Genomic DNA, 27806 nt, shown 5'->3' on the forward strand with positions numbered 1-27806 from the left:
GGAGCTCCGGGAGCGGCGCTTCCGGCCCGGGCGGCAACGGAGCCGCCGGACGAGCGGGGAGCGGGCTTGGGGTCGCGATGTGCCGGGGCCGGGCACCGGCGCTGCGGCCGCTGCCGCTGCCAGGTACGAGCGGGGCCAGGGAGGGCAGCGAGCGCCGGGGGCGCTGGGCCGCGGCCGGGGGGCGGCCCCGCTGTGGGGAGGTGCTCGGGGCCGCTCGGGCCGCTCGTTGCTGGGTTCCCAGCGCTGTGCCGGAGCCACCGTGGTCGTTGAGGGGCACCGGGGAGCTGCTGCGGTGCTCGGCGCATCCCGCCCGCGCCTTGCTTTGCTTTCCCTTTGGTGCGTCCCATGGCGGGCTCGGTTTTGCCTCTTCCTGCCCCGTTACCGCCCGTGTCGCCGGTGGCTCTCTCGCGGGCTCCAGTAACGCCGTTCCCTTGTGATTCGGTGGCACCACTTGCGCCATGAGGGGTATTCGCTGGTAGGTGTCCGTTGCAAACGTGCTGTTTAGTGCTGCCCCTTCTGCTGCCACCCCGGAGCTGCTGCCCCGCCGAGGGACCCGCTGTCAAACCCTTTCCTCCTGCCTGAGCCGTGGCTGTGAGCTGAGGAGCCCGTTGTGGTGCTTGAGAGCCAGAGGTGAGGGCCAGCTTCCAGTGCAGCTTGGTTCTGAGCTCCACTGGGTCAAACACAGGCTCTGCTGGGGTGTGTGATGAAAGCTGGTACACAAACACAGGTGAAGCTTGATATGTATGGAACAATCCATGTTGCACCCGCAGGGGTAACTGTGTTGTGCAGAACTCCAGCCTGGCAGCGTTTTTGTCAGCTTTGACGCTGCTGCCAAGCGCTTTGTTTCAGTCCCAGCGCTTTAATTGTGCCTCCTGGTGCATTTCCCCCCCTCCCCCCCCCCCCAGCAGTGTATTCTGTTCAGCCTGTACTAAGCACTTAGTGTTGCTGTTAAACAGCTGCTGCCTTGTGGCTTCCAGCGTTTATCTGTCAGTGACTCTTTATTTACAGCCACAGCATCTGTTGGGATGAAGGGAGAGGGCTGGGTGAGTGAAGGACGGCTCCAGACAGCCTTTGCTGAGGGCAGTTGGCACCAGAAACTCAAGTGCTTCATGCAGGGACCTGTCCTCAGTGTGCTGGGTCCTCCTGTGAGTCCTGGGGTCCTGGGCACTGCTGTCACAAGCCAGGCTGAGAAGGGATGTGGTAACTCCAGCTCTGCAGCTTGGTTTGCTGCAGCAGCAGAGCGCTTGCAGGGGAAGCTGCCCTGCAGAAGGGAAGGTTTCATGGTGAGGGAGGGTAAACTTGACCAAGTGGCTGTGGGAAACCTGAACCAAGCTGCTGGGACCAGGGTGTCACGCGCAGGGAATGCAGGTAGTGTCACTGGAATGGGAATTTTCACCGTGTTGATTGAAGCCAAGGGGGAAACCCCCAAATCCATGGCTTTTGGGCAGTTTGGTTCCCAGTGTGATCCTGGCCACTCCGCCTGAGAGTGGTGGGACTGAGCCACTGTGACACAAACCCCTTCCTGCTTCACGGAATACTCTGATTACATGGGCACGTTCAGTCTGTCAGGACTCTTCCCTCCCCGTTTTGATGCCCCCAAGTCCCTCATCTTCCCTTCCCTGCCTGTGCCCCTCTGCTGTGGGTGTTTGGAGGCACACACTGGCACATCCCCTTGCCCATGGGTTGCATCAGGGGCTGGAGCAGCCGCCTGGGATGAGGGAGGTGGCGGGTGCTTGCTCACAGGGGTGTGTGTAACCCTTCTTTCAAGCTCAGCACCCCCCGCAGGGCAGCAGCACCCCAACTTACCCGTGTTCAGCATCAGCACAGCCCGAGCTGGGAGCTACCTCAGTGACCTTCCTGCTTGTAATGAGGTGTGGAACTGCAGGAGCTGGCTTGGGGGGCTGGAGCGGGGTAGTGCCTGCTCTGGGAGAGCCTCAGCCCCTTGTTCTGCTGCATGGGGTGGGTGTCCCGGCAGTACCAGTCCCCCACCGTGAGTGGGGTGAGCCCTGCTCAGGAGCTCTGCCTTTTCTGTGGTGTTTCTTAGCTAACTGGATGGATTTCCTTGGATTGTCTCCGTGAACAAAGGCTGTTTGTTGGGCTGTTTGGTAGCCAGTGTGAATACAGAGCAGCTTGGGAACCAGCTAAAGAGGGGGAGAACCTCCAACTCCCTTTAAAGTGAGGATGGGCTGTGCTGTCCCTGGAGATCTGTGATCAGAGGACTGAGAGAGTGGCTGTTTGTCCTGCACTGGCCTAAACCCCTCCAGCTCGGAGCAGCCAGGGGAGGCAGCGCGGAGATTGGCTGAGCTCTGGGATTTTCCAGCTGGATTTACATATCGCCCACTGCTCCGCATGCCTTTGTGTTTGCATCATGAGGAGCCGCGCACACACACACACACACACGCACGCACAGATAGCGGAAGAGACTCTCTGACCGAGGAGCAGCTGCCCACAGCTTAGGACCTCGGTCATGGTGGCATCCTGCCGGGCTCTGCCGGGACAGCCGAGGGTGAGTTTCCTCCCAGGAATGGTGCTTGTCCTGGTGCTGCACGGCAGGGCTGTCTCTGCAGTGCTCCCCGGGGGCTGCTGTGCTTTAGCAGGCAGGGAGGGAGGAACGGTTCTCATCCCTGGGGCTGGATCCTGGTGAAGAAGCAGGAGGTGTCCGAAACCCAGCGCCAGTTTCGAAGCGGGTACCTGTCGCCTGTGTTGGAGCTGTGGTATGCTGATGTTCGCAGTGACCTCTGCAAGGATGTGTAGTGTTTGACTGTAGCAACCCAGCAAGTGATTCCCGAGGTGGTTTCTGGTGGTTTCAGAAGTGGAACTCCTCTATGTTCTCTAAGCAAAGCAGCCAGGTTTGGGAGCAGAGGTGGTCTCTCCCCCTGCCTCATCCTAACTCATCCTGGCCTCAGTACAGCTGCTGATGGTACCCTGGGGGAGTGATTTAGATCCAGCTTTCCCAGTGTGGTGTTAGGTGCTTGTGGGACACTGAATGGTGCTTCTGTCTGAAAGCTCTCAGTAGATTTGGCACAGTGGAAGTGTCCCCATCCACTGGTGTCTTTCTGAACCCGTGCTTGTCCAGCAAAGGGCAGGAGACCACTGCTTTCGTGGTATTTTGCCAGGGTGTTGGTCTCAGCTGCAGGGGTTGGGTGCTGCTGAACCCGGGTCTGTGGCCTTATGAGTAAGAAAATGCTGTAGTAGGTGAATGCTTCCAGGTTTCCTGACATGGAAGCTTCAGGTGTGGCTTTTGAGTCATGGAAACAGCACTGAACATTGGCCTCTGTTCTGACTTGAGGTTAGGCTTTGGGGGAAAAGAGATGCTTCATTCCCCCAGAGCAGTTACTTTTGGTCAGGTTACGGGCACATTTGATGCTTTAGGTTTCAACATGAGGTATTGCCAAAAGCTTTTCTCTCCCAAGGGCTTGTTACCCTGTAGGAAAAGCACCTGATTCTAAATGATGTCCCTCTGAGCTGCATTTGCACAAAGGGATGGCAGTGTTCAGATGCTCCCTCAGCTCTGCAGCCAGCTGGAGCACTGGTAAAAGCAACAGCAATTACAGATAGCCCTGCTCTGGTCGTTGCTGATGGCTCAGTACAACCGTGGTCCTGCTTGAGGTACCTCCCAACAGCCTGTGTGACTCTGAAGAGCAACGCAACGCGTTATGAACAAGGAGAAGGCTCTTTCTGCTCCACAGAACCACAGAGCAGGGAAGTGCTCTGCTCTCTCAGTAAGCCTGAACTGCTGCTCACGTTTTATGTTCTAGTGCTGACTGCACAGCTCAGCATCTGAGCCTGGCCTTGGAGGAGCCTAAGAACAGTGACCTCTCCTTGGGTAACAGGAGGGTGAGAAATGGGTGAGAGCATTGCTCTGCCTGGTCCCAGTTCTGCAGCAGTTTGGAGAGCACACGGGCCTGACCACATCCTGCCATCTGTTTGCCTCGTATTTTCCCATCGCTCAGAGTAGCTGGATTAGGGATAACGTCAAGGCCAGGTTGGACACAGGGGCTTGGAGCAAGCTGCTCTAGTGGAAGGGGTCCCTGCCCGTGGCAGGGGGTTGGAGCTGGAGGAGCTTTAAGGCCTCTTCCACCCCAAACCGTTCTGTGATCATTCCATTTGTCATTCCCTGAAGTTTCTCTGCCTGCACTGAGCCCTCCTGAAGCAAAGACCAGAGCTGCTGCTCGCTCTTTATTCAACACCTTCACCTACAGCCTTGACAAAGCTTGCTCAGCAGTTCCCCGGGGGAAGGGGGGGCTCTTGCAGTGTCTTTAACCTGAGCAGTGACCATTGAGCTCCACCCTCTGCTTCCTGCCCTGAGAGATGTCTATCTCCATAGTCTGCTGTACATTACACACATTCCTATGGCCCGTGTTTTACGAGTCAGACTGGATGCTGACAGTCCTCGTCACCACACGTGTTCTTTAAGCCCTGTTAACGCAGTTCACAAGCGCTTAGAGTGCTGTTTCCACCTGAGACACTGACAGAGCAGGCCAATGTGACTGTCCCGTGATTGTCTCTGTAGAAGTGTTGGCATTTGAGCTCGTGAGTCTTGCCTCGTTTGTGCTTTGGTCTGAGATGTTCCCTTGCAGGTCACTGTGGGCCAGGAGATGAGTTCACAGATGTAAGGGCAGCCCCTGGGTACTGCAGGGCAGGGTGGCCGGAGCTGCCCCACCTGGACTGGGTGGACCAGCCCTGTTACCTCCCCTGGAGCCTGGATGCATGAGAGCTCGGGATGCAGTGAGAAAGGGGTGTCCACGGGCCCGCACTTCCTGCTCTCAGGACCTGCTTGCCTGCTCCTTGTCCCATGGAGCAGCAGGTTTAGCTTCTGTAAGAGTATTTCCCAGTGATGTGCCAATACTCCCAAGCGTCACCCGTCTTGTTCTGGTGTTGTAAGAGGAACGGAAGCTTCTGTCATGTGCCATCAGTCCCCAGGCTGTGAAATGAGGGAAGCCACATCACCCAGAGGCTGTTCCCAGCGGGAGCGGGATAACCCCATCCCTGCCCTGCGCAGGAAGCCAGCGCCACCCATCTCCAGCAGACAGCCCTGCTGTGTGGATATCCAGTTTTGCCAACCCAGCAGCTTCCTGAGGGGTGAAGAACCTTAGAGACAGCTTCAGTAGATTGAGAGAGGGAGGTGGGAAGAAGAACAAAGCAGAAGTAGAGCATGGTGCTGAGCTTTGTGGGCTGGTGATTGTGTAAGGCAGAGATGGGGACAAGTTTCTTAGTGAAGAGATGTTGTAACCCCAGAGAGCAGCCCCAGCACAGACCCCAGCGGTGCTGTTGTAATGCTGTGATTCCCCCATTAGGAACTGGCTCCTAATTGGGACCAGGCAGGTTATGTGATGTTTGCAGGGGATGAGATACCCCACTGATCCCTTCTCCTCATGCCACATCCCCCCTCAAAGCCTTGGCCTTCATCTTGAGGTTGGTTGTAAGGATCTTTTGCTGGGTATTGGGGATAGCAGATGGAGGCTGTGCTCTGGGGCTGAGAGGAGGGAGACCACACTGGTCCCACCAGACCTCTCTTGTGGGCAAGCTCTTTAGCACAAGCAGAGGATCAGCTGAGCCACTGCTCCAGAGGTGGTTCCTGTCCCTGCGATGAGGTGCAGAGATGGGGTTGGTCCTGTTGGTCTCTGCAGTGGGGAGCAAGAGCCCTGCTCTCCCCAGCCCTGCAGCTGCTGGAGGCCGGATTTTGCTTGCCTGGATTACTGAAGGAGGAATTTTAAGGCTTTTCTTCTCCCTGAGTCTCAGAAGCCCGACCTGATCCCTGTGTTGTGCAAGTACTGAAACCTCTCCCTTCCCCTCCATCTGGTTACTATCAGGCGGGTGACTTAGCAAACAGTGGGTCCCCACAGCTTCCTTTTCCAGGGTGGATTTTTCCCCCTCTTTTTTACTCTCAAAACCACTAAAGTTCCATGTTACAATAGTAATAATCATAATAAGGATGCCCTCCAGGCAAGGGGAGCCTGGATCCAGGCTGGGTTTTCAACCTGATCTTCAGCTACATGGATCCACGTGTGTCAGCAGCCCTGTGCTGTTGAAGTTGCTTCAACGCTTGTGCTGTGTTCCTGCAGCAGTTCTTGTTCTTTCTGATCAAACCGAGTGTGTCCTCTCACTGCAGGTGTCAGGGTGCTCTGCAACCTATTTTGCTGTAACCATGACGGGGTTCAGATGCCAACACAAGCCTCAGGGATCTGATGATGTTTGCAGGCGCTGCAGGGAGCTGGTACTCATGTCACCAACACCAGCTCTTGTCTGCTTCCTTTTAACTACTTAGCAGCTGGAAAAGGCCTTTCTCAGCACCTTTAGGAAGATGTGAAGGAGCCAGTGGGCAGTGCTCTGGAGAGGTGTTTGCTCTGTTCAAACGCTTCCTGTGTGTGGTGGTTGCAGAGATTTGGAATCCGATGTGCGTGTGGTTGCTGGCGCTCTGCAGCCTGGCTGATAGCCCACATTGTTTCCATTGCTCACATTCCTCGGGTTTCTGTTTGGAGAAGGCATGGAGCAGGCTCCTGCTGCTGCTTGCAGGTAGGCAGAGTCCATAGGAATCCAAAGACTTTCATCTTCAGGCTTTGTGGTCCATATACACTGTGCAGAAGATGAACTAAGGAGACTGCAGGGAGGAAGCAGCTCCGGTGGCTTGGCCACGGTTGCAGAGGGTGAGAGGGGGTTCAGATCTCATGGGGCCACAGGCAATGTGTTACCTAAAGGCATTGCCCATCCTCTTAGCACCACCCACCCCCCCCCCGTGCCTTCTGCTGTCCGTGCTCTAAGCAAAGGAATAACAGGATCCTGGTGGCCAAAGTTCCCGCTTGCTGGAGCCCAGCTCTCAGCTCGGCAGGTTTCCATGATGCAGCAGCACAACACTGCTTCATTCCTGCTGTTCTTGAGACAGCTCCAACAACTCTGCTCAGCATCTCCTGAGGGATCTGGCATTTGCAAACGGCCAGGACAGTGCTTGCAGACGTGTGGAAAACATTAGCCAGATCCCTGGTTTTAAGATGGGTTTGGGCTTGGGATTTCTGTTTGATGGGGTTTTGGTGGGTTTTGGGTTGAGACTGCAGCTTTTTCCAAGGGTTTAGCCCTGAGCAGTGATTCCCTGGACTGTGCTGCTGCTGTAGCCTGGCAGATGTCTGATACAGAACCGCAGCGAGCAGCAAGAAGTGCTGTGTCAGGCAGGGCTGAGCTCTTGGCCAAGGGCAGCTTGAGCATTGCCTTTGCAGTGTTTGAAATGTGAGTGCAGGATGTGACCAGCCCCGTGTGCAGGCTGCCTTGTGCTGGTCTCAGGGAGGAGGTGGCCATGCCCTTAGGCAGGGACTGGGAGGCCCCAGGTCACAGCTACCTTGTGTCTCTCTTTGAGCCTCAGTTTCCCTTTCTGCAAGGTGGAGAAATCAGTGGTCTCCTTTATGAAGAGCCTGGAGATTTAGGACTTGTGACCCTCCAAGAAGATAAAACCAATCACTAGAACCACCCCAGACACTTCAGCTCCCCACACGTTGGAAGTGTGAGCAGCAGGAGTGCAGAAACCTGCTCTGAGTGGTTCCATCTCAGCAGGGACCAGGAGCTCCGTGCTGGCTGATTGCAGCATCACCTTCTGTGATGTCCTTTGCTGGTGGTTGGCTCTTGTCCTGCAAAAAGGGACTTGGGTTGTGTCTTAGCAAACAATTTCTGGCCTGTCTGTCCTCCCTGCAGTTGTCTGTCTGGTCTGTTTAGCCCTTGGACTCTGATACTGACAGTGAGCAGCAAGACTTAACTATATCTTGGATGTAAAGGGATCACTTAAGCAGGACCCTGCCTGAGCACCTTATTCCTGGAGCACAGAGTCCCTGTCTGGGATGACAGATGAAGGGACAGCTTGGGAGGAGAGCTCAGTGCCCTGCTGAGCCCTTGTCTTGGGTGGAACCCTTTGCTCAAGCCAGAAGCATCTCCATCCGATGGCACAGAAGAGGTGCAGCTCCTTCCTACGGGTACCCTGGCTCAGAAGGAGACTCTTTGAGAGCGTCTCATCACATTCTCTGGAACAACAGCATTATTCTGTGCCCTGGAGCCAGCGTTGGGTTTCACGGGAGGTTAAACACAAACTCCATGTGTTCTGCAGATCATTATTGTGTAATACTTGACTTTGTAAAACTGAACCCAGTCAAAACCTGTGTAAACAATGGAGGAAGAGAAAGGAGCCCATCTGCTGACTGTGCGGGAGAGGGTTTCTCTTGCAAATCCAGACTGTGCTGCTTGTTTCTGAGCAGAAACGGAGTGAGATCCAGCATCACAACCATCTCACTTACATGAGAGCAAGGTTTCTTTCATGGGTTCCATGACCTCGTAGCTCAGATCATGCTGGAAAGAGCTCCTTTGATGCGAATGTGCCTCAATTAAACGTGGGCTTTTTTGCCTGGCTTTGTGTTCAGCAGCACGGCCCAGGGCTTTGAATTAAATAGCAAAACTCCCACTGAGTTCAGCACAAGAACAGGATGAGGCCTGTGCTCATCACACTCTTCAGTACAAGACAGCCCTGAGTTCTGGGGCTGCAGGGGAGGTCTGGCTTTGGTTTCCTTGGCTGGATGTGCAGAAGGTGCTGCACAGCCTGCTCAGGAGAGGGGCTTCCTTGGAGGCATCCTTCTCTGTCCCCCTGATGGGGATGTGGGGCTGCTGAGCTTCTAGGGCACCTCTTCCTTCATCAGAGTCCTTGGAGAGAGGAAGGCAGTGACAACAACCCCATTAAAGCAAAGCCCTGGTGACCGATTGGGGTGTTTCTATCCTGTGCTCAGGAAGTGGCCTAAGTCACAAAGCTGGGAATGAGCAAGCACCGTGGGCTCTGGGGTCCAGGTCAGCTCAGCTTGAGCCTCCCAGTTAATGGGATAAGGGTTTTACTGGTATAGCTTTAAATCCAGGGACCTTTCCTGCCCTCCGTGCACTCAGCTCCCAGCAGGCTGAAAGATCCAGTGGGATGCTCTTGTAGAGTCATCTCCTGAGAAGTCTCCTCTGCTGTTCAAACAGTTGTGTACTTAAAAGCAGGTGATGATTCCGGGTATTCCCGTCTTTGGGTTATTTTAAAAGATAAATGCACGTTTAGAAAATGGGAATGAATCAGGAATGATCTGAAGGAAGCTCACTTTGCCCTTTCCACTTGCTTCTGGAGCTCCAGGTGAGTGTAGGTAAATCCTTGGACTTAATGCTATAGGAGAGCGTTCTCTGAGCACAGGAAAATACAACGAACCTGACTCTGTCCTTCTTCTTCCACAGAGCAAACTTCCCACGACTAACAGATGCTGGGTTAGATTATGAGCTCAAACAAGAACGCTCGCTACAATCGTTTCTCCAGTGGCACAACGAGCATCACCCCTTCCGAAAACACTAACGGGGTAAGGCTCAGTGGGGGTGCTGCTTCTTATGTTATCCTTTCTTCTGAGACAGTGAAGATGCCTGTTGAAACTAAAGGTGTTTTCTTGCCTCTTAAAAATCCCAGTATCCACAAATAAAAGCTGGGAATACGTCTGCACAAAGGCAGCAAGCCTTTGGGCTGTGCTGCCCTGATCACACTGACCTTCACTTTGCAATGTTTCAGACAAGAATGGAAACAACTTTTGGACCAGCCTACCCTCCTGTGACCACCATCACAAAGGGTGAGTGTATTCCGTGCATGGAGCTTCTCCCCAAAGCATTAGGTGTGATTCCTGACAGGTTTCTTGTTGTTTTACACCTCACAAAGCTGTTGGGAGAATCCCTGTTTCATTAGAGTCAGGCGCTGAGGTGCTGGTTTCGGTATTATGCAGCTAAGTGGTGTTTAATCATGGCATCTCATCACGAGGCATGATGGAAAGGAGCGTGCACATGGAAATTAGGCAGATTTAACAGTTCCACTGGGAAGCCCCTGCTGCCATCAGGATGGTACAACAGGGTTTGATCCAGAGCTCGGTACCAAAGCTTATTTAGCCCTGTGACTTGTCACGCAGTCATTCCCAGCGCTGAAAATTCCCATCTCCGCTCTGCCTGGCTGTGAGTCACTCGGGATGCTTGGGTAAAACCCCCGCGGCCGTTTTTAGCTCAGACACGAGGGGGTGCAAGTGTTCCTGCTCGTTTGAAATCCCTGAGCTTTGTTCCTCACAGCAGGTGAAGTCTGAGCCCTGACACGGGGGTGAATGCAGGAAGAGGTTTGGTTTCATTTCAGAGTAAGCTGTATTTTGCTAGAGACAGACCATGGCCCTTGACACTGATTTATGAACATCTGCCTGAGTTAGGTGTTAGGATTACATTGGTGCAGGGCTCTGGGCTCTAGATGGTTTAGGACTCTTGGGTGCTTACAGTCACAATTATATATAAGTCAGTAACATGATCGTTATACAACTCTCTCATATTTAATTTAACATGCTTCCCTCGTGCTACAAGAATATCCAGACCTCCCTTGATCAAAGCAGATCTTGATGACTGAGATATGTGGGAGTATAAGGTTTCCTTTTAATAGGATTTTAACCTAAGGACCTGGGAGAATATTATGTGTGCTCTTTTCTGGGCAAGCTGCCTTCAAAGGGCTGTGTGCATGTCAGCGAGCTGTCAGAGATCAGGACTGTTCTGCCTGATATACCCAGGTCATGAACTGCAGTTGGGGAATCCTTAATCTTTTCCTTTTCTAAGGAGCGCTTACAGCTATGGAGACTGAGCTGTAGCTTGGAAATGTCTCTGAGGAGCCTGAATAAATGTCTTTTTCTCTTTTTGTTTGCTTTAAAGCTGACGGGACCAACACTTTCAAACAGCACCGCCGGACACCATCCTCCTCCAGCACACTCACCTACTCCCCACGAGATGAGGACGATGGCATGGTAGGTGTTACCAGGGACCTGGCTGGCTTAGCTGGTTGTATGTCCAATGAAAGATGTCTGGTGCTCCTCTGGACTTCTCTGCCTCCCTCATCGTTCCCATGTGCTGTGTTGTAGCAGAGGCAGGACCAGCCTCAGCATTTCCTGGCTGCTCCCGTGGTTGGTGCAGTGGGGAAGCAGAGAGGGTAATTCTGACCTGGGCAGTAGGCTGGTGCTCATTTTCAGACTGCTTGAGAATGGCATGTGGGTACAAAGCTCACAGGCCTACTTGTGAGGATGTGCCTGCCTCCTGATGCGGGGGTCTTAAAGCTCAGGAGAAAGCAGAGCTGCTGTCAGGGATGTCTGGGGCTGGGACTGGGGCAGTCAGTGTGGATTGGGGTGTGTTGGGTGGACCATGCAGCAGCACAACCGCCCCTGCAGTTACGACCAGAAAATCCGTTCCTATTTCCACCTCCAGATGGGGCTTCTGACCACAAAAGCAGGTTTGAAGCCTGCAGAGTGGGATGTGGGACACTACAGACTGTGCTCATCACCTGGGGATTACATCACCGGGGGCTTCTCACACAAATCATTCCCGTATCTCACGGTATCTTTGCAGGCAAGCACTTCCCAGTTTCATACCCAGCTTTCTCACCCATCACACTCGCTTCTGAGCAGCTTCTTTTGGGGGAATCCAGTGACCCCACAGGCCTCCGGGTTAGCTGCTTCCAGAGAAATTCAATCAGCTAAATCAAGAGCAGCAAAGCAAAGCTCAGTGAACGGATGGGCACCTCTGTGGCCTTGACCTTCTCCTGTCCCTAGTGCTACAGCCCCATCTTGTAACCACAAGCTCCTGTTTAGATTGAAGCATGTTAGGAGTAGACTTCAAATGAAGTAAGTGGAATAGAACAGAACCATAGAATCGTAGCTTTTAGGAAGCTTCCTTCGCTTTGTCAAGGAATAACCTGGGATTTCCCTTCCTCATGGCTAAATTTTCCCTTCTCCAGAAGCTGCCAAGGACTCGTCAGCCATCAGAAAGACAGCTCGAGACGAGTCAGAGCCCTCCTGCAACATCCACCACCCCTTTTTCTGTCTTGTTAAAGCTTCTGTTAATGAAACCAAAAGCAGAGCAGCCTGTTCTGGGTGCGAGGCAGGAGTGATTGAGTGGCTGCTGTCATCTTCCCTCAAAACAGTGCCATGGCTTCCCTGCCTCACTGTGCCTATAGGGAGCAGGAGCGAGGACTGCATTAGAGCCTTTGTGTGTGAGCTGCTTTTGTAGCTGACACGGTGGGAGCTGCACATAAAGATTACAGCTCAGTATTGAAGCAGATGTGTCCTGTTGGATGGAGAGCTGACTTGATGTCCAAAGTCTTGAATGTTTACAGGGAGCTTCACCTCTGAAGCAGAGGCTGGACTGAGTTACGGGCCAGCCACAAGCTATCCATCTTCCAGCTGAGGTTTGTCAACTCTTAACCTTGCTTGCTTGGCAAAAACAAAGGCTGCAGATATCTCAAGGGGTATTAAATACCAGCACACACCTCTGCCATTCAGTGCTGTTTCTACAGCCCAGGTGCAGTGATCTTTCTTCTTTCCTGTGTAGTTAACACCAGCCAGGACCCAGGGGAATGAGCCCACAGTGTGGCACAAGCCTAGTAAGGCTGTGCCTTGCTCCCCTGCCTCCTGATAGTGCTCTCAGGCTGCAGTTCCCCCTTTTCCAGCGGTGATCCATGCAGGATGTTGCTCCAGGCAGCCTCCCTGCTGCCCTGCTCTCTGTGTCACCTCCAGCCTGGGAGCTCTGCACAGTCATTCTTGTTATTTCAGTGGCTTCTGTTACTAGTGGAGGAAAATAATGAAGTGGATGCCCATCAAATTGATTTACCTCATTATAACCATGCCTCCTCAAGGTTTACATGTTTGGCCAGTAAATATGCTGTCTTAAAGAAAAAGAGCTTTATGCTTTGGCTTCAAAGCAGCTGCAGCATTTCTGAGCTCCTAGGATCCTGGTAGCATGAAAATGAAGCAGCAGAGCAGTGTGAGGAACCAGCAGGATCCTGCTCGGCTTCTCTTCCGCACTCACTGCAGTGTAGTTTGTCTCTGGGGAAGGCAGCAGCCTCTGAAACTCATCTCACATCTTCCATTGCTGAATTTCCTGGCCCCTGACATTGGTTTTGTCTGATGTTGCACACGTTCACCCAGGGGAAGCCCATGAAATGTGCCTCTGGAGGTTCAGATTGAACAGGAGGGAAAACCGTTGTGCACACCAGGTAGTGCAGGAGAGGATCTCGGAAGAGCAGAGGCTCATCCATGCAGCTTTCCCTGTTCCAGAAGGGCAGTGCCAGGGCTGGGGAGAATCCCTCTTCAGTGAGGCAGGGCCAGTGACCTTCAGAGCTCCTTCTGTCAGCACTTCTAAGGGTTTGTGACTGATGTAGCCTACAGCCAGGTAGCCTGGGCATTGGTCATCTCTTGCTGCTGAGGGTCTGATGCTCATGGCTTCATTCTCCCATTTCTTCATCAGCTCATCTGATCCTTGAAGACTTATTGCTGCTCTCTGTGCTCTTCCCAGTCCCATCTTCCCAGCAGCCTCTCTTCTGGAGTAACCCAGCTGGGTCTGTGCTGTGCTGGACCCCAAGTCCAGTCACCCCATGGGTTGAAGACTCTCCAGCTTCACTTTGACCCCGAATCCCATCTTGGCTACGTGCTGCTGGTTGATATTCCACCCTTAGCGATGTGCCGCTGGTTAATATTCCAGCAGCAGCGTTCCCTCCAAGCCAATCCCAAGGCTGCTGTAAGCAGTGGGATAGTCCTTGATTGGTGCATGCAGTGTCCACTGAGCTGTCCCCTCCCGAGCAGGAAGCGACAAAGCCAGTCTGCACTGAATTCAATAGAAGGAAGTCTCCACACTTACGCAAAGCAATTTGGCAGAGTTAGATAGCGAGTGAAACAACAAGTGCTGCTGCAGAGATTAGAGGCATTGCAGAAGCTGGTGCTGTCTCTGGGGGAGATTTCCAAAGCTTTCCATGAAGGATTAATTCTTCCAAGCCATTGCTTTGCTGGTGCACACGGTAAGTATGCAGAGGAATGCACCTTTGAGAAAGTTACGTGCTTGGAATTCAGTTGTCAGCTTGGTATAGTAGCTTCAACCTGACTGATGCTTGTCCTGTCTTGGAGCATGGAGCAGCGTTCCAGGCAGCAGTGAGACGTGCAACTTGTGGGGGCCACTGAGTTTTGTTTAGGGGGGACACTGAGCTTGAAGTCTGTGCAGAGGGGATTGGAGCAAGGGAATGATTTTCTAACCAGGGCTGGTTTTCCTCTCGTTGAAGCCTCCCATCAGCACTCCGCGCCGCTCCGACTCCGCTATCTCCGTCCGTTCGTTGCACTCCGAGTCCAACATGTCCTTGCGCTCCACGTTTTCACTCCATGAGGAAGAGGAGGAGCCAGTAGGTATTTGGGATTGTCTGAAGGAGCTGTAGTAGGAAGTTCAGTGTCAAAAAGAGTACCTTTGTGGACTCTTGTGAGTACGTGGAGCTGTGGTGGGCAGGTTTTGGGGCATGGCTGCCTGGCAGCACTCCTGGTGTTAATTTTGTTTCCACCACTGACTCCTGCAAGTTTCTCTGCCTCCTTGTGCACCATTTCCCTGTCTGTAAAGAGAGGACAATGGTGAGAGTTCTCTGCTTCTTGGAACAACTGTAAGTCTCTGCAAGGTCATGTGGGCCTCCCTGGCTCTGCTGCACAGCAGTAGGGGTTGCCCGTCTTTAGGCTGGTGGTCTAGCCCCAGGCAGTGAGACTAATACAGTTTCCCCCCTTATTCAGAGCCCCATCCTGCATTTAGGGCCTTGTGGCACCCCACTGATTGATTGTAAGCCCCAGGAGGGTGCAAGGAATTGTCCACATTTATTCTTGCTGGGGGAGAGCACTGTTAAGCTGAGCTTTGTAACTAACCCCACACTGGATGCATAAAAGACCAGGCAGCATTTTGTTGCTGATCTGGGATAAAAGTGTGTTTCATATTTAGGAACCCAGGGGGGGTTGTGTTTGCATTTCTGAGGGAACACAGGATGAAAGGACAGCCCGAGCTGCAGTGATTGATCTGAAATGCTCTGGAATGTGAAACTCTGCTCTGGTGTGGAGGGGAGAGCTGTGCTGCTGTGGGAGGAAGGACATTGCTCAGAGCTCCAGCAGTCTTAGCTGGTGAACAGAACTGGAGAGATGGGCCTGTGGCAGCAGAAGTGATGTTGTTACTGCTTCCTAAGGGAGTGAAAGAGCCTTTCCTTCAGGAGGTTTTAAAAACACCGAGGGACAAGCTGGTTTAAAATCGCTTTTAAACTTCAGGCTTAGTGCAGGGGATGGTTTTGACAGCTCTCTGTTCAGTCCAACCAAGCAAAAAGTACCAGACAGTGCAGATCATGCAGTTCTGATGACTTGAGTCACTCGGGGAAAGAACTTGGTCCTGATTGGGTCCTGATCCAGCCAGATGCTGGTGTCCCTCGGTTTGTGATGAGCTGAGGGTCTCCAGCCATTCCCAAGTGCACTCCTCCCTACCTCTTACACCCTGGAGATCAGCAGATCCAGTCCTTGGTGTTCCCTGTGCCCCAGGCTCCCAAAGGATCACCGCTGAGGAGTTGTTTCGTTCTTTCTGCAGAGCTGGAGGCTCTAACCCCGTGCTCTCTGTGTCCCTTTCTCTCCTCTGCAGGAGCCACTGGTGTTTGCTGAACAGCCGTCCGTGAAGCTGTGCTGCCAGCTCTGCTGTAGCGTGTTTAAGGATCCGGTCATCACAACGTGTGGGGTAAGGCAGCACTCTGGCAGATCACAAGCGTGGGCTCCACAGCTGTGCGAGCTGCAGCCAAGCCCTGACTGTCCCCAGTGATTGTCCCTGATCACTGTCAGCCTGAGTGAGCAAAGACAAGGCAGCCCCTGACCAGGGAGCCAGGCCAGTGTCGGAGCAGAGATGCTGAACCAGCCTGCAGTGGGGGGGGGGGGGGCACTCAGCACTTATCCACAGAAGCCTGGGATAAGCTTAAAATGGGGCAGCTTTTCCCAGGAGAACTGGCACCATTCAAGCCCCTTTGTGTGGCTTCAGTGAGGTCTGAACCTCCCCATTCCCTGTCCTGAAGGGCTCTGCAGGGTGCTGCTGCCTCCTGAGCACCCCGGGAGCGGCTGCTCTTCAGCTGTGAAGTATCTTTCTTATAAAACAAGAATGGCTTGAAGCTTCATTTAGTTAATGCTTGCAGAGGGATTTGAGATCCTCTAATGAAAGGCACAGTGTTATGAATATTCCTGTATGTTCCATTTTACTGGGATTTAATAGAAACTGTATATTGTTATGGTTCTGTGCTACATGCGGAGAAAGATGACTTTATGACAGGCTCTCTAATGCTTCTGACATGCTTCCGATTGTTGGGATGGAGCTGCAGCAACAAAAGCAGAGCAGGATGGTTTATTGCAGTGGGGGTGCTATCCCCAAAGGTGCTGAAAGTGGGTGCAGATTCACTGCACCATTTCAGTAAGCACCAGTTCGTGGAGACACTGAGATTTACTGGTTAATATGGAAACAAAAAGCTGGTGCAGGAAGCAGCCTGCCTTCACTTGTAGCCCTGGTTTGGCAGCTCGGGAGGGAGCACCATGCAGCTGTGCAGGGCAGGAAGAGGCTGCGTGAGCAGGGCAGCAGATAACAGCTCTGAGGAGTGACTTGCAACCTCTCCAGTGCTGCTGCCAAGCAGGGGAATGGGGTGAGGAGGCTCCAGGGAACCCTGGGGCAAGCTCAGGACCAGTGAAATGCTGCCGCATCCTTTGTTCCTCCCTTCATATCCATTAGCATGTTAGATTGTGTTTGCTGCTTTATCAAGTTCAATTGTTCGTATACATTTCTGCTGTAAGAATAAAGAGAGATATATTTAAAGTGGCCAAATTTACTGTGCATTCAATGGGCTTACAAACCAGCTGTCCCATCCACCTGACAGCAGGAGCTTAAAAGAGCTACAGGGGGGTATATGTGATGGGTTGACTGGCCAAGGACAGTGAGAGGCCAGATTTGCTCTCCCTCTTAAGGACTGCTCAGGGACGTGAGAGGAATGACAGGGCCTTAAGTGAAGTAGAGAAACCCCATGCAGACTTGGAGGGTAGGAGTATCAGTGTGACTGATAGGGTTTGGCTGGCCCCATGATCACAGCCTGATCCTGAACAGGGCAGAACCCTCAAAGTTTCAAGCGTAATACCTGCTGACAGGTATTATGTTCAGGAACAGGACCCGTGTTGCACCCCGAGCTGCAGGAGCAAGCAGCTGGGTTTTGCCCTGTGGTGCAGACACAAGAGCAGACTGAGCTGTAAGCAGGTAGAACATCTGCTGAGCCCCTGAGCCACAGCCTTTCATATTTGCCACCTTTCCCATCATTCACCACAGGGAGTCATTTGTCCAATGTTGTTTATGCTGACGCTGCTGTTTCTCTTTGTCTCCACAGCACACGTTTTGTAGGAGATGTGCCTTAACATCTGGTGAGTACAGAACTGCTTGTGTGGGATGCAGCCAAAAGCTGTTGTGTTCTGGTCTGTGTGGTTTCACTCCGAAAGAGACCTGCAGAGAGATGTCTGAAGGGCTTGAAACGAGCTGCCAGTCAGAGGGTGCCTCTGCAGCAGTGAGGGGCTGGGGCACAGGTGGCTGTGCAGCTCCGAGCTCTCATGGTACATGCTATTAACATGGCACCAGAGGTCTAGGCACTGGATGTTCTCAAATCCTGGAGAATGCAATGGATAATCCCAGGATAATGCATAGCTTGCCCAGGGTTTACCCACTGACTGCAGACAGAAAGCTTTTCTGTGGTTGCCTGAGGAGCAGGGGGGTTGTGTTTGACAGGGACCCACCAAAGCCCTCCTCCCTCATCCCATAGTGCTGAGCCCCAGCACAGCAGCACTTGGAGCTGCTTTAGCTCACCCAGCTCTTCCAGAAACCTGATGGAGCCCAAGTGCCTGACTGCTGGCCTGGCCTAACCACCTGCCATTTGGTTTGGACTCTGCAGCTCTTCCTGCCTTAAGGTGTTCATGTTCCACATGGGAGGCATCTCTCTGCTTTCCATGCTAATTCCTTGCGACCGTGTCCTGCTACATCTATCCCAACCAACAGATCTGTAGCAGAAGGCTTTGTAGTTGCAATCCTGGGTTGTTCAGTTTTGCTCCTGTTCTCAAAGCTCATGTCTTTGCTTAGTGCAGCATCCCTGGCCTGCAGTGCTGTGCTGAGCTGAGTTATGTATGGGGCATCTCTTGGTCTGTGGTTACTGGGAACACTCACACTTCAGCAAGCACAAGGTAGTCTGAATCAGTGTCACCTTTCATGGGCAGTTAGCTCAAATGATCCTGCATTAACATAAATAACTTCACCAAGCCCCAGCACAAACCCAGAACAGTGGCTTGTGGACCTTGAGTGAATATTCATGGCGTGTTCCATTGCCGCCATGTGGGAGCTGGCTCTGTTGGCCAGAGGAGGCTCAGAGCTGTGTGAAATGCTCCTGCAGTGGCTCAGTCCTTGCTGATGTCTCCTTTGCTCCCCTGCCTGGCAGAGAAGTGCCCGGTGGACAATGCCAAGCTGACCGTGGTGGTGAACAACATCGCCGTGGCCGAGCAGATCGGGGAGCTCTTCATTCACTGCAAGTACGGGTGCCGGCCCGCGGCCAGCAGCAAGCCCGCAGCCTTCGAGGTGGATCCCCGCGGCTGTCCCTTCACAATCAAGCTCAGTGCCAGGAAGTAAGTGCTTCTCACCAGTGTGCCCCACCACCAGCAGCCTGCTCTCCTGTCTGAGCTGCCCTGTGGCTGCTGGGGTGTGCAGGGCTGTGAGAATGGGCAGGACCTGAGGGTGCTGTGTCTCAGTCGTAGGATGATGGCACATGGGTTGGTGTCAGGAAAGGTCTCTGCTCGCACTTCAGTGTCTCAGCATCATAGAGTCAAATAGGTTGGAAAAGACCATGAAGTCCAACCTTTACTCCAGGACTGCCAAGTCCACCGCTAACCCATGTCATGAGGACAAGGGATGCACTTTGAAAGCAGCCACCTCACATCTAGATTGAAACACTGTGGTTATGGTCAAACAGAGACTTTGGGATTCTTTCTGTGTGAGGAGATACTCTAGTTATATCCTCCTAATCTGGAATCTGGCTTTCTCCCCATCCCAAATGCATTCATTGCCTTCCCTGTCCCCTGCCCATTGCCTGTTGATAGCTGCCTGAGGGCTCAGCCCATCAGCTGCAGAAGTAGATGTTTCCTCTGTAAATGTGGCCTGTTATTACTTTCAGCTTACTGCCCAAATAAGAATTTAAAGCTGTAATTGCAGTCTTGAAGCAGAGGCTTTCGATCACCTGACAGTCTCACAGGGCTGTTTCCTCCTTTCCTGCTAATTTCTGTTGTTTCCATTAAGTTTTGCTTATTGCTGATTCTCCCTCCTTTGGCTTCTCTCCGTGGGCAGAGATCATGAAAGCAGCTGTGACTACAGGCCCGTTCGCTGCCCCAATAACCCCAGCTGCCCCCCGCTCCTCAAAATGAACCTGGAGGCACATCTGAAAGAGTGTGAGCACATCAAGTGTCCCCACTCCAAGTACGGGTAAGGAGCCGATGCTTTTTAGTGGCAAGAATTCACCAAGCTCATTTCTGAGCTGCATTTTGGCTACCACAACTTTAGGGTAGCCCCATGGGCTCTGGGCACCTCTCCCCAGTGCTGTACAATGGCCTGAAGACTGAAACCAGGCTGGCGGGGCTCGCAGAAGGCAGCCCCAAGGCTCTTGTTGAGAACAGGCAGGTCACTGCCCGGATGTAAGCTCTGCTGTTGAGGTGAGGAGGAGGAGGGTGAGGTGTGTAGGGAGAAGAATCAGCTGGAGGAGAGTCAGTGGATGTGGCCAGGGCCACGCAGGGAGGAGGATGAGTACAATAGTAATTCAAGCATCCTGGCAGTGGCTTTAAGTCCGACCTTCTCCCAGGGCAAGGGAAGTGCTGATCGGGGTTGTTTCTCACCCAAGCAGGAGGGCAGCCCAGGCTGGGGGCTCCTCACAGGATGCACACTTCCAAGTTACTGTTGCAGGAAGAGATGGCTTGGCAGAAGCAAGCCATCTTGGCACAGACAAGTCCTGAGAGGGCAGCCCTGATTCCTTGCCATGCTGCAGGCCCAAGGCAGCATCTGCTGAGGTTGGCTGCTGTTCTATCCATGGGTTTTGATGGCTCTAGATGGGCTCCTGGTGAGCACACAAACCAACACCATATTCTGTCTCTTGCCAAGATCTGGTTTTCCTTGCAGACAGTTCAGTTTGAGGCCAACGTCCTGGTGGGTATTATGGAAGCTGCTTGGCCTCTGTGCTGCCCTGCAGTGCCTACACCCATCAGGATGGTGAACTGCAGTTCCCCTGCTCCTGGTAGGAGGAGCAGAGCAGGCAGAGGCCCACCACAGGCTTCAGACCTTCTGAGGAGCCAGCTGAGCAAGACCTGCAGCACGAGCCTTGCTCCAGCCAGCGTCTGCCTTCCTCTTTAGGTGTACGTTCATAGGAAATCAAGACACTTATGAGACCCACTTGGAGACGTGCAAGTTTGAGGGTCTGAAGGAGTTCCTGCAGCAGACAGATGACCGCTTCCACGAGATGCAGGTGGCAATGGCCCAGAAGGACCAGGAAATTGCCTTCCTGCGCTCCATGCTGGGGAAGCTCTCGGAGAAGATTGATCAGCTGGAGAAGAACCTGGAGCTCAAGTTTGGTGAGTCCACGCCGGGTGAGCTCTGTGGTCAGAGCTGTAGGGACAGGGCAGCTCTCTGTTGGGTGGTAGATTCATTCCCTGTTTAAAACTGATGCTGAGCAAGTTTCAGGAGGCTCGGATGTTCCTTGCAGAGGAACAAATAGGGGTTCCATTGACTTCTCTGCTGCCAGAACGTCACAGGACCTGTTCATCTCTTGTAGATGTGCTGGACGAGAACCAGAGCAAGCTGAGCGAGGACCTGATGGAATTCCGCAGGGATGCCTCCATGCTGAACGTGAGGAGGGGCTGGGCCCTGGGGTGCAGTAGGGAACGAATGCAGTTACCTGGCTCTGCCGCTGGTTAGGCCTCTCCTGCAGTGGGGAATCTTTGTGGTTCCCTGTGTCAGCCAGGAGACACTCTTCTGCTCCAAAGCCTGGTACCTTTTATACTGGCCAGGGACAGTATCCCCTTCTCCCTGCCTGCAGAGAAAGCAAGAAGATAAGCAGGTCCCTCCTAACAAGCTGGGAGTGAGAGCTGTCTCATCATTTCAGACATCATTCAAGCACTGCTGTTGGATAGACATTCCTCCTTAGTTCAGGCAGGCTGCATCCCACTGGATGTACTGATTAGGAGGAGCTCACCCTGCTTTGACTATGCAAACTAATGAAGAGGAGCCCCGTGGACGCAGTGGGGCTCCTCTTTGTAGTCTCCTCCGTGGACTGTGGAGGAGACTACACATGGAGGAGACAACAAAGAGATCTTCTAATTCTTCTCGAGCAGGATGGGCTTCAGGAGCCCAGCTGAGCAAGCAGTCCCATAACCAGATTGAGTATTTTTAGCAGTTTGGTGAATGGCAGAGCAAGGACAGTGAATTCTGTAAAGGTATTTCTGTGCCTGCCTGAATACTGAAGAGCTCAGTACAGGGCTGAGATGCTGTCAGAGCCCTGTGGCCTCTGGAGGGAGGTGACAGAGGAGTGTACACATGGAGTCCTAGAGGAGAGACCTCCAATCAGAGACCTATCCAAAGGCAAGAGTGGTTTTAGAGTGGAGGGGACAGTCCTAAGGCCATGCCCAGGAGTCCAGGCTGGTCATGCTGGCTCTGCAGCTCATGCAGCTTGTTCTCTTTTACAGGATGAGCTCTCCCACATTAATGCTCGGCTCAACATGGGCATCCTTGGATGTAAGTCTCAGGTTTTCCTCCTCTCAGGCTGGGTTTGGGGTGGTGGCCCAATGAATCCTTTTTAGGCCAGGTCACAGCTATGCAGAGTTGTCTCTGGGTGCAGCAGGAATTTGTTTCCTGCAGGAGGAAGGCACTGGTGGGGGAGTTTGCCAGAAGCACTGGCCAAGGGGAGCTCACAGTGCTGCAGGGGTCTTAGCTGCTGGGGAGATGTCAATGTCAGGTGGACTCTGCACCTCTGGCCTCCCTAGGTCCAAACCAGGAGCTGCTTTAGGGACATGAGTGCTGGGGCTCAAAGCAATGATACGTTGATGAGCTCCAAGGGTGGGATGCGAGGCTCCTTCTGGCCTGCAACAAGGTGAAGTGCAAGGACCTGCTGGGCCAGTGCAGGGAGCTCTGTCCCCTCCTAAAGCACCATGACCAGGCACAGCACTGTCCCGCCTCTGACCTGCCCTCTTGTTTCTGCAGCCTATGATCCTCAGCAGATCTTCAAGTGCAAGGGAACCTTTGTGGGCCACCAGGGCCCTGTCTGGTGTTTGTGCGTTTACTCCATTGGAGACCTGCTCTTCAGTGGCTCTTCAGACAAAACCATTAAGGTAAGAGCTCGCCTCTGCCGTGTAGCTGCTGCATTGGAAACGTGCATCAGGTGGGGCAGGAGCTGGGCTGCAGTCTGGGGGTGAAGGTGCCACTTCCCAGAGAATCTCAGTGGTTCTTTGCAGTTCAATTGGACAGAATTCTCTGCAGGGCAGCACTGTGTGATTAGTCTCCAACTGTGGAGAGACAAATGGTGGCTTCTGCAAAGCCTGATTAGAATCTCATCCCTGCTGCTGCTGGCTTTGCTTTGTATGGTGTTCAGAGCATTCCAGCTTATTTCAGCTTCTGATTTTATTTCCCCTTGTTCTAAAAAGCCGTCAGAGAAAACAGCCAATTCCCTGCTCAGATCCGTCCCTTCTCCATTTTATGGTGTGTTTGTTTTCCTTTGTCCTGTTTTCAGTAACTCACACTGACAGCACTGACCTAAACAACAGCTCCCAGTGTCACTGGGGGGGCTGCTGGCTGGACTGGGGAGCCACATGGGCTGCCCTGCCAGGAGCAGAGCTGGGGTTTGGTTTCTTCAAGCAATAGCAAGAGCCACGTGGAAGAAAACAGACATCAATGTATTTAATCGATAGAAATCAGCTTTCTCCGCTGGCTGCTCTGGGCACCACATCCCTCTCTTTGAGAGACTGGTGTGAGCTCAGTGGGGAGACCTTTGCAGTGGTATTGGAGTCCTAAGACAGGGTGTGAGTTGCTGAAGCAGGAGCCCAAGAGCTGCCTTCCTGGTTCAGTGTGTGGTGTAGGGCTGGGAAAGGCAGAGCTGCTGTTTGCTGCTGTCCAGTGTCTCAGTGACTTCAGCCTGACCCTTTGCAGTACATTTCCTTCCCTAGCCGGGCTTATCCGTGCCTGGGAGCCCGCAGGCAGGTGCCCATTGACAGCCTGTTTCCTCCTTTCGGTGCCTTTGTGACTTTGCTGACGTCCTGCCCTGGTCCCAGCTGCTCTGTTTGCTGGCTTGTGACCCTCTTGCTCACTTGTGTTTCCTGTTAGGTGTGGGATACCTGTACCACGTACAAGTGCCAAAAGACCTTGGAGGGTCATGATGGAATTGTACTGGCTCTCTGCATCCAGGGGTGAGTGGAGAGGGACACCTGCCCCTGCAGAGAGAGGGGGCAGAGCACTGGGGTTCCTAAGCATGGCCTTATAATTCCCATCCTGTGTCCTGCACATGCCAAGATTGTGAATGAGAGGCACATCTTGTCCCTTTGCTCTTTCAAATTGACAAAGTGTGAATCTCTTTGGCCTTCCCATCTGTCCTGGCTCCTTCCCTGGTCACCAGAGAGGAGCCTGGCCTCCTGCTCAAAGGGCCTGGCTTCCCCATGGGACTTGGGTTCTGCTCCTGGGGTTGGTGTGTTGAGTCCTGGCCCAGTGAGGCTGTGGGACTGCAGCTCCTGGCCCAGCACAGTGCTGGGAACCCCTTGGGAGCACATTACTGTCCCTCATTGACCTCTCTTTGTTCTCTGGTCCATTACAGGAACAAGCTGTACAGTGGCTCTGCTGACTGCACCATAATTGTGAGTACCCAGGGCCCCTGCTCTCCTCTGGGGTGTGAGATCCACAGCCCAGCCCCAGGCTGCTGTAGGGCAGGGACCTGCATCCTCTTTTGTCTAAGGCTGTTCAGCTGCCAGTGGTCTAAGACTGATAACCCTGCGTGTGCTTTACACCCTGCCTTCAGCCAGCTTGCTCCTGGGTTGGATTTGGCTGTTTCCTGCAGTATTTCCCACTCCCTGCTCCTGCATGGGGAGCAGGAGGCTGGTGCTGAGCTGGGGCAGGGTGATCAGTCTGTAGCAGGCCCTGGTGCCCTCTCCTGTGTGTGATTCCCTGCCTGCAGAGGCAAAGGGAAAGGGCTCCAGCACAAGGGGCCTGCCCCTCATGCTCATTCTTCTTCTCCTTTGCAGGTGTGGGACATTCAGAACCTGCAGAAGGTGAACACGATCCGAGCACACGACAATCCTGTTTGCACTTTGGTCTCCTCACACAACATGCTGTTCAGTGGCTCTCTCAAAGCCATCAAGGTAAAGCTCTGGGGTGGTCTGGTTGGGGACCAGTGGTACATTGGCAGGCAGCTGGGTCCAGACAGGAAGAAAGTGGCACTTTGGTGTGTAGGTGACCTTGTTGTTTGTCTGAGCCACACAGAGAAGCACAGCTCCAAGAGCAGCCAGCACTGCAGAGGTTTAGCCCTTGCTCTGCTGAGGTCAAAGATGTTCTGGGACTTGGCTGAAAACCACTTTTTTCCTTCAAACTCTATGAACCTGAGGCTGCAGGGGGAATATCTCGGCAGTTCCTGAGTGTGTGTGTCCTTGGGCCCCCAAGAGATCTTACTCAGACCACTGGGAATTGTGCCTGCGGTCCAGAATCGGCTGGGGACCTAGGCTCTCTGTTTTGAAACCCCCTCCAGAGGATCATGAATCTGCATTCTTTACCTAAAGCATGCAGAAATCAGGGAACAGCTTTGCAAGTTGCCCTTTAAAGCTTTGGCTGGATTCCCCTGGTTCTGCTTCCAGCTCCTGGTGTGAGCTTATGGGACCGTCCGTCTGTAGGAAGGCACATGCTCTTTTCTTCATCTAGGGCCCGGAGGAGCAATGAGACAGCCCTGAGCAGAAGGAGAACCTGGGGCCTTTTCTTTTGTTATCCTCAGCCACTTTCTGCCAGAGGAGCTGAGCAACTCTGCTTGGAATGGGGAGTGAGCTCTGCTGGTCCCTTTGTGCTGAGGGTTTCAAGCATCGTTTTCCAGGAGCTGTGGGAATGGAGCTTTGGACAGGCTGGGAGTGTAATCCATTGCAGTTCTTTACTGTAGGTTTGGTTTAGGGTTCTCTGCTAGGGAAGGGGCTCTGCCAGTGATAATGCAGGCTCCGAGCTGGCTCACCCAGGCCAGTAGGAACATGCTTATTCAGCACAGTGATTGTGTGGTTTATCTGCGAGGCAGTGGGTTCAGGCAGTTCCCCCCAGGCAGAACCAGCACAAGGTTCCCCATAGTGAGCTTAGGGCTTTGTGCTGGCTGGGCAGTGCTGGAGGCTGCTCCAGTCCCACTGATAGCCTCCTGCATGTCTGTGTGTCTGTCTGTGCTTGCTGCAGGTCTGGGACATTGTAGGTACCGAGCTGAAGCTGAAGAAGGAGCTGACAGGCCTCAACCACTGGGTGCGGGCGCTGGTGGCTTCTCAGAACTATCTCTACAGTGGCTCCTACCAAACGATCAAGGTGGGACCCTGAGGCTGGTGCCAGCTGTAAGTCAGGTTTTGGTGCCATCCAGGACGGGGTTGTGTGCGCAGGCACACACAGAGGGGGTGCGGTCTCCCAGCTTCTTCAGCCCTGATGTTCAAAGCTGGGCAGTTAAATAAGGTAACAGGACTTTGCTCATCGGTACTGACCATTCCCAGCTGGATACACCTGTGATGTGGGCACACAGGGAGCCAGGCTGACTCAGCGCTGCAGAGTAGCTTCAAGGGAGCTCCGTCCTGGAAAAGGGTCCCTGCATGGGTCTCATCCTGCCTCTGCTCCGGCTTCTCTTTCAGATCTGGGACATCCGCAACCTGGAGTGTGTCCACGTGCTGCAGACGTCAGGAGGCAGCGTCTACTCCATCGCTGTGACCAACCACCACATCGTGTGTGGCACCTACGAGAACCTCATCCACGTAAGGGCTGAGGGGTTGGAGGCATTGCTTGGCTTGAGGCTGGGCGAGGACATGGGTGCTTGTCTCTGCCTGTCCTCTTCATGGCACAGCGCCCACCCTGAAGATGCACATGGAGGTGGAAACGCTCTGGGGGGAGAAGCTGGTGGCCTGCAGCCTGCTGCAACCTCCAGGCCCTGCTCTTATCTCACAGGTCTGGGATATAGAGACAAAGGAGCAGGTCCGCACGCTGACCGGGCACGTGGGGACAGTCTATGCCCTCGCTGTCATCTCCACACCGGATCAAACCAAAGTCTTCAGTGCATCGTATGACCGGTCTCTAAGGGTACGTGGCCAGGGCTGTGCAGCTGCATCTGCAGGGACAGCCTTGGAAAGGAAGGTTGGGGACTCCTCATCCCTTCATCCTCCTCCCTGCATCTTCACCCCTGCATCCTCATCCCTTCATCCTCACCCCTGCATGCATCGCATCCCTGGTGTCACACAGCATCTCCCATCCCTCCTGGTGCTCAGGGCTGTGCCAGAGCCCTGTGCCACTCGCTTGGCTCACACCTCCTGTGTCCCCATAGGTGTGGAGCATGGACAACATGATCTGTACCCAGACGCTGCTGCGACACCAGGGTAGTGTCACTGCCCTCGCAGTCTCCAGGGGCCGCCTCTTCTCCGGCGCCGTGGACAGCACTGTAAAGGTTGGTTCCCTCAGGCTTCTCCTCCATGGTTTGGTCTCTTCCAGCCCTAGGACTTGGGGCATTACATGAGTTAGGAGCCATCTTCAAACAAAGAAGGGATGGTTCTCAATGGGTGGGAGATTTAATTCCTGGCAGAGGGCATTGTGGGTGCTGGATGCCCAAAGGGAAGCTCCACAAGAGGCTGAAGAGAAGCCCACAGAGCTGCTCGGAACAGTCGCTACCATGGTTCTTGTCTCTGCACCGCAGGTCTGGACGTGCTAGCAAGAACACCACCCTAGTCCTGCACACTGAAAGACCAAAAACTCCTGCCCTCCGTCGCCTGCTGGGTGACACCACCACTCCAGAGCAACTGCTGCAGCTCCTCTCCACACCGACCACTGCCCGCTGCTGCCCACCGGCCGGTTCCCTCCCCACGGACCCCGCTGGCAGCTCTCAGGATGGGTCCAGGCCATGGCTGCTCCAGATGTTCCCTCAGATCCGCTGCTGTGGTGCCAGCACCTCCATCACCACAGGCTGCACTCCTCTGCCTGCATCTCCCCTGCCAGGGAGCAGCCTCTGGGGCCAGGGCCAAGCCTCCAGCCCATGGGGCACCAGTGTGGCTGCAGCACAGCCCTTGGGCTACCTATGGGACCGGATGGCTCAGTTATCACAGGCAGGAGCCAGCCCAGCCAGGGCAGTGACACTGGGAGGAGGCTGTGCCCTTGGCAGTGGTGGAACTGAGCATTAGGCCTTGCCCTGGGTTGGACCCTGACCCCTTTTCTGTCTCTAGTATTTAATTTTACTGCCACGATGTCAGGCTGATCCGTGTGGGAAGAGGTGTTTCCTTGAGTAGCCAGGTACGATTTTTATGCCACAGCTAGTTCTCAAATCAAATAACACAAGCCCATTGTTCACCACCATGTAATAATGGTCTCCACATTAAAAAGACTCCGTTGCATTTTTACTCACATTTTCTACTGTTTTTAAGATTGTAATATAGATTTGATTATTTCTTCATTGACAATAAAAGTGGAAAGAGTTGTTCCTGCCCAGTGTGAGTTATTGCAGGCTCATGGTGGGGACCAGTGGCCAGCACCAGGCCTGGGGCACCTCCTGCATCCATCCTGTGCCTGGTGCTGCTGAGAGCTGCACTGTTCATCCTGGAGGGGTGCAGGGACATGGGGAGGTGAGTTCATACAATCCCAGCTTGGTTTGGGTTGGAGAGGACCTTAAAGCTCCTCCAGCTCCAACCCCTGCCACGGGC

The 27806-nt window shown here is 53.6% G+C and overlaps 1 protein-coding gene across 3 annotated transcripts; it reads left to right on the top strand.

Annotated features, from left to right (window-relative positions):
- Window positions 1-27583, top strand: TRAF7 (TNF receptor associated factor 7). 3 transcript variants are annotated; one of them, XM_061474096.1, is made up of 21 exons: window positions 1-123; window positions 9232-9350; window positions 9554-9611; window positions 10714-10805; window positions 14102-14218; window positions 15472-15564; window positions 17237-17270; window positions 18329-18512; window positions 19228-19362; window positions 20281-20498; window positions 20699-20772; window positions 21609-21657; window positions 22123-22250; window positions 23239-23321; window positions 23723-23762; window positions 24147-24263; window positions 25324-25446; window positions 25761-25880; window positions 26071-26202; window positions 26444-26563; window positions 26810-27583. In XM_061474096.1, exons 2-21 carry the CDS (start codon window positions 9270-9272, stop codon window positions 26822-26824), a joined length of 2013 nt encoding a protein of 670 aa, XP_061330080.1. In that variant the 5' UTR covers window positions 1-123; window positions 9232-9269; the 3' UTR covers window positions 26825-27583. The 3 variants fall into 3 exon arrangements, with proteins under 3 accessions (XP_061330080.1, XP_061330081.1, XP_061330082.1); XM_061474097.1 differs by lacking the exon at window positions 14102-14218; XM_061474098.1 differs by lacking the exons at window positions 1-123; window positions 9232-9350; window positions 9554-9611; window positions 10714-10805 and adding an exon at window positions 13425-13843.
- The last annotated feature ends 223 nt before the right edge of the window (window positions 27584-27806 follow it).

This window comes from Pezoporus flaviventris, unplaced genomic scaffold (assembly GCF_033815535.1).
Source record: "Pezoporus flaviventris isolate CSIRO_AGI_PZ_B2104156 unplaced genomic scaffold, CSIRO_AGI_Pfla_v1 ptg000078l, whole genome shotgun sequence".
NCBI classification, from domain to species: domain Eukaryota; kingdom Metazoa; phylum Chordata; class Aves; order Psittaciformes; family Psittacidae; genus Pezoporus; species Pezoporus flaviventris.

Bases quoted from the DNA above. Each gene is read 5' to 3' on its own strand.
- TRAF7 (XM_061474096.1), top strand. From the start codon at position 9,270: ATGAGCTCAAACAAGAACGCTCGCTACAATCGTTTCTCCAGTGGCACA. The intron at 9,612-10,713 runs GTGAGTGTATTC...TTTGCTTTAAAG, and splicing joins TGTGACCACCATCACAAAGG to CTGACGGGACCAACACTTTC. The intron at 22,251-23,238 runs GTAAGAGCTCGC...GTTTCCTGTTAG, and splicing joins CTTCAGACAAAACCATTAAG to GTGTGGGATACCTGTACCAC.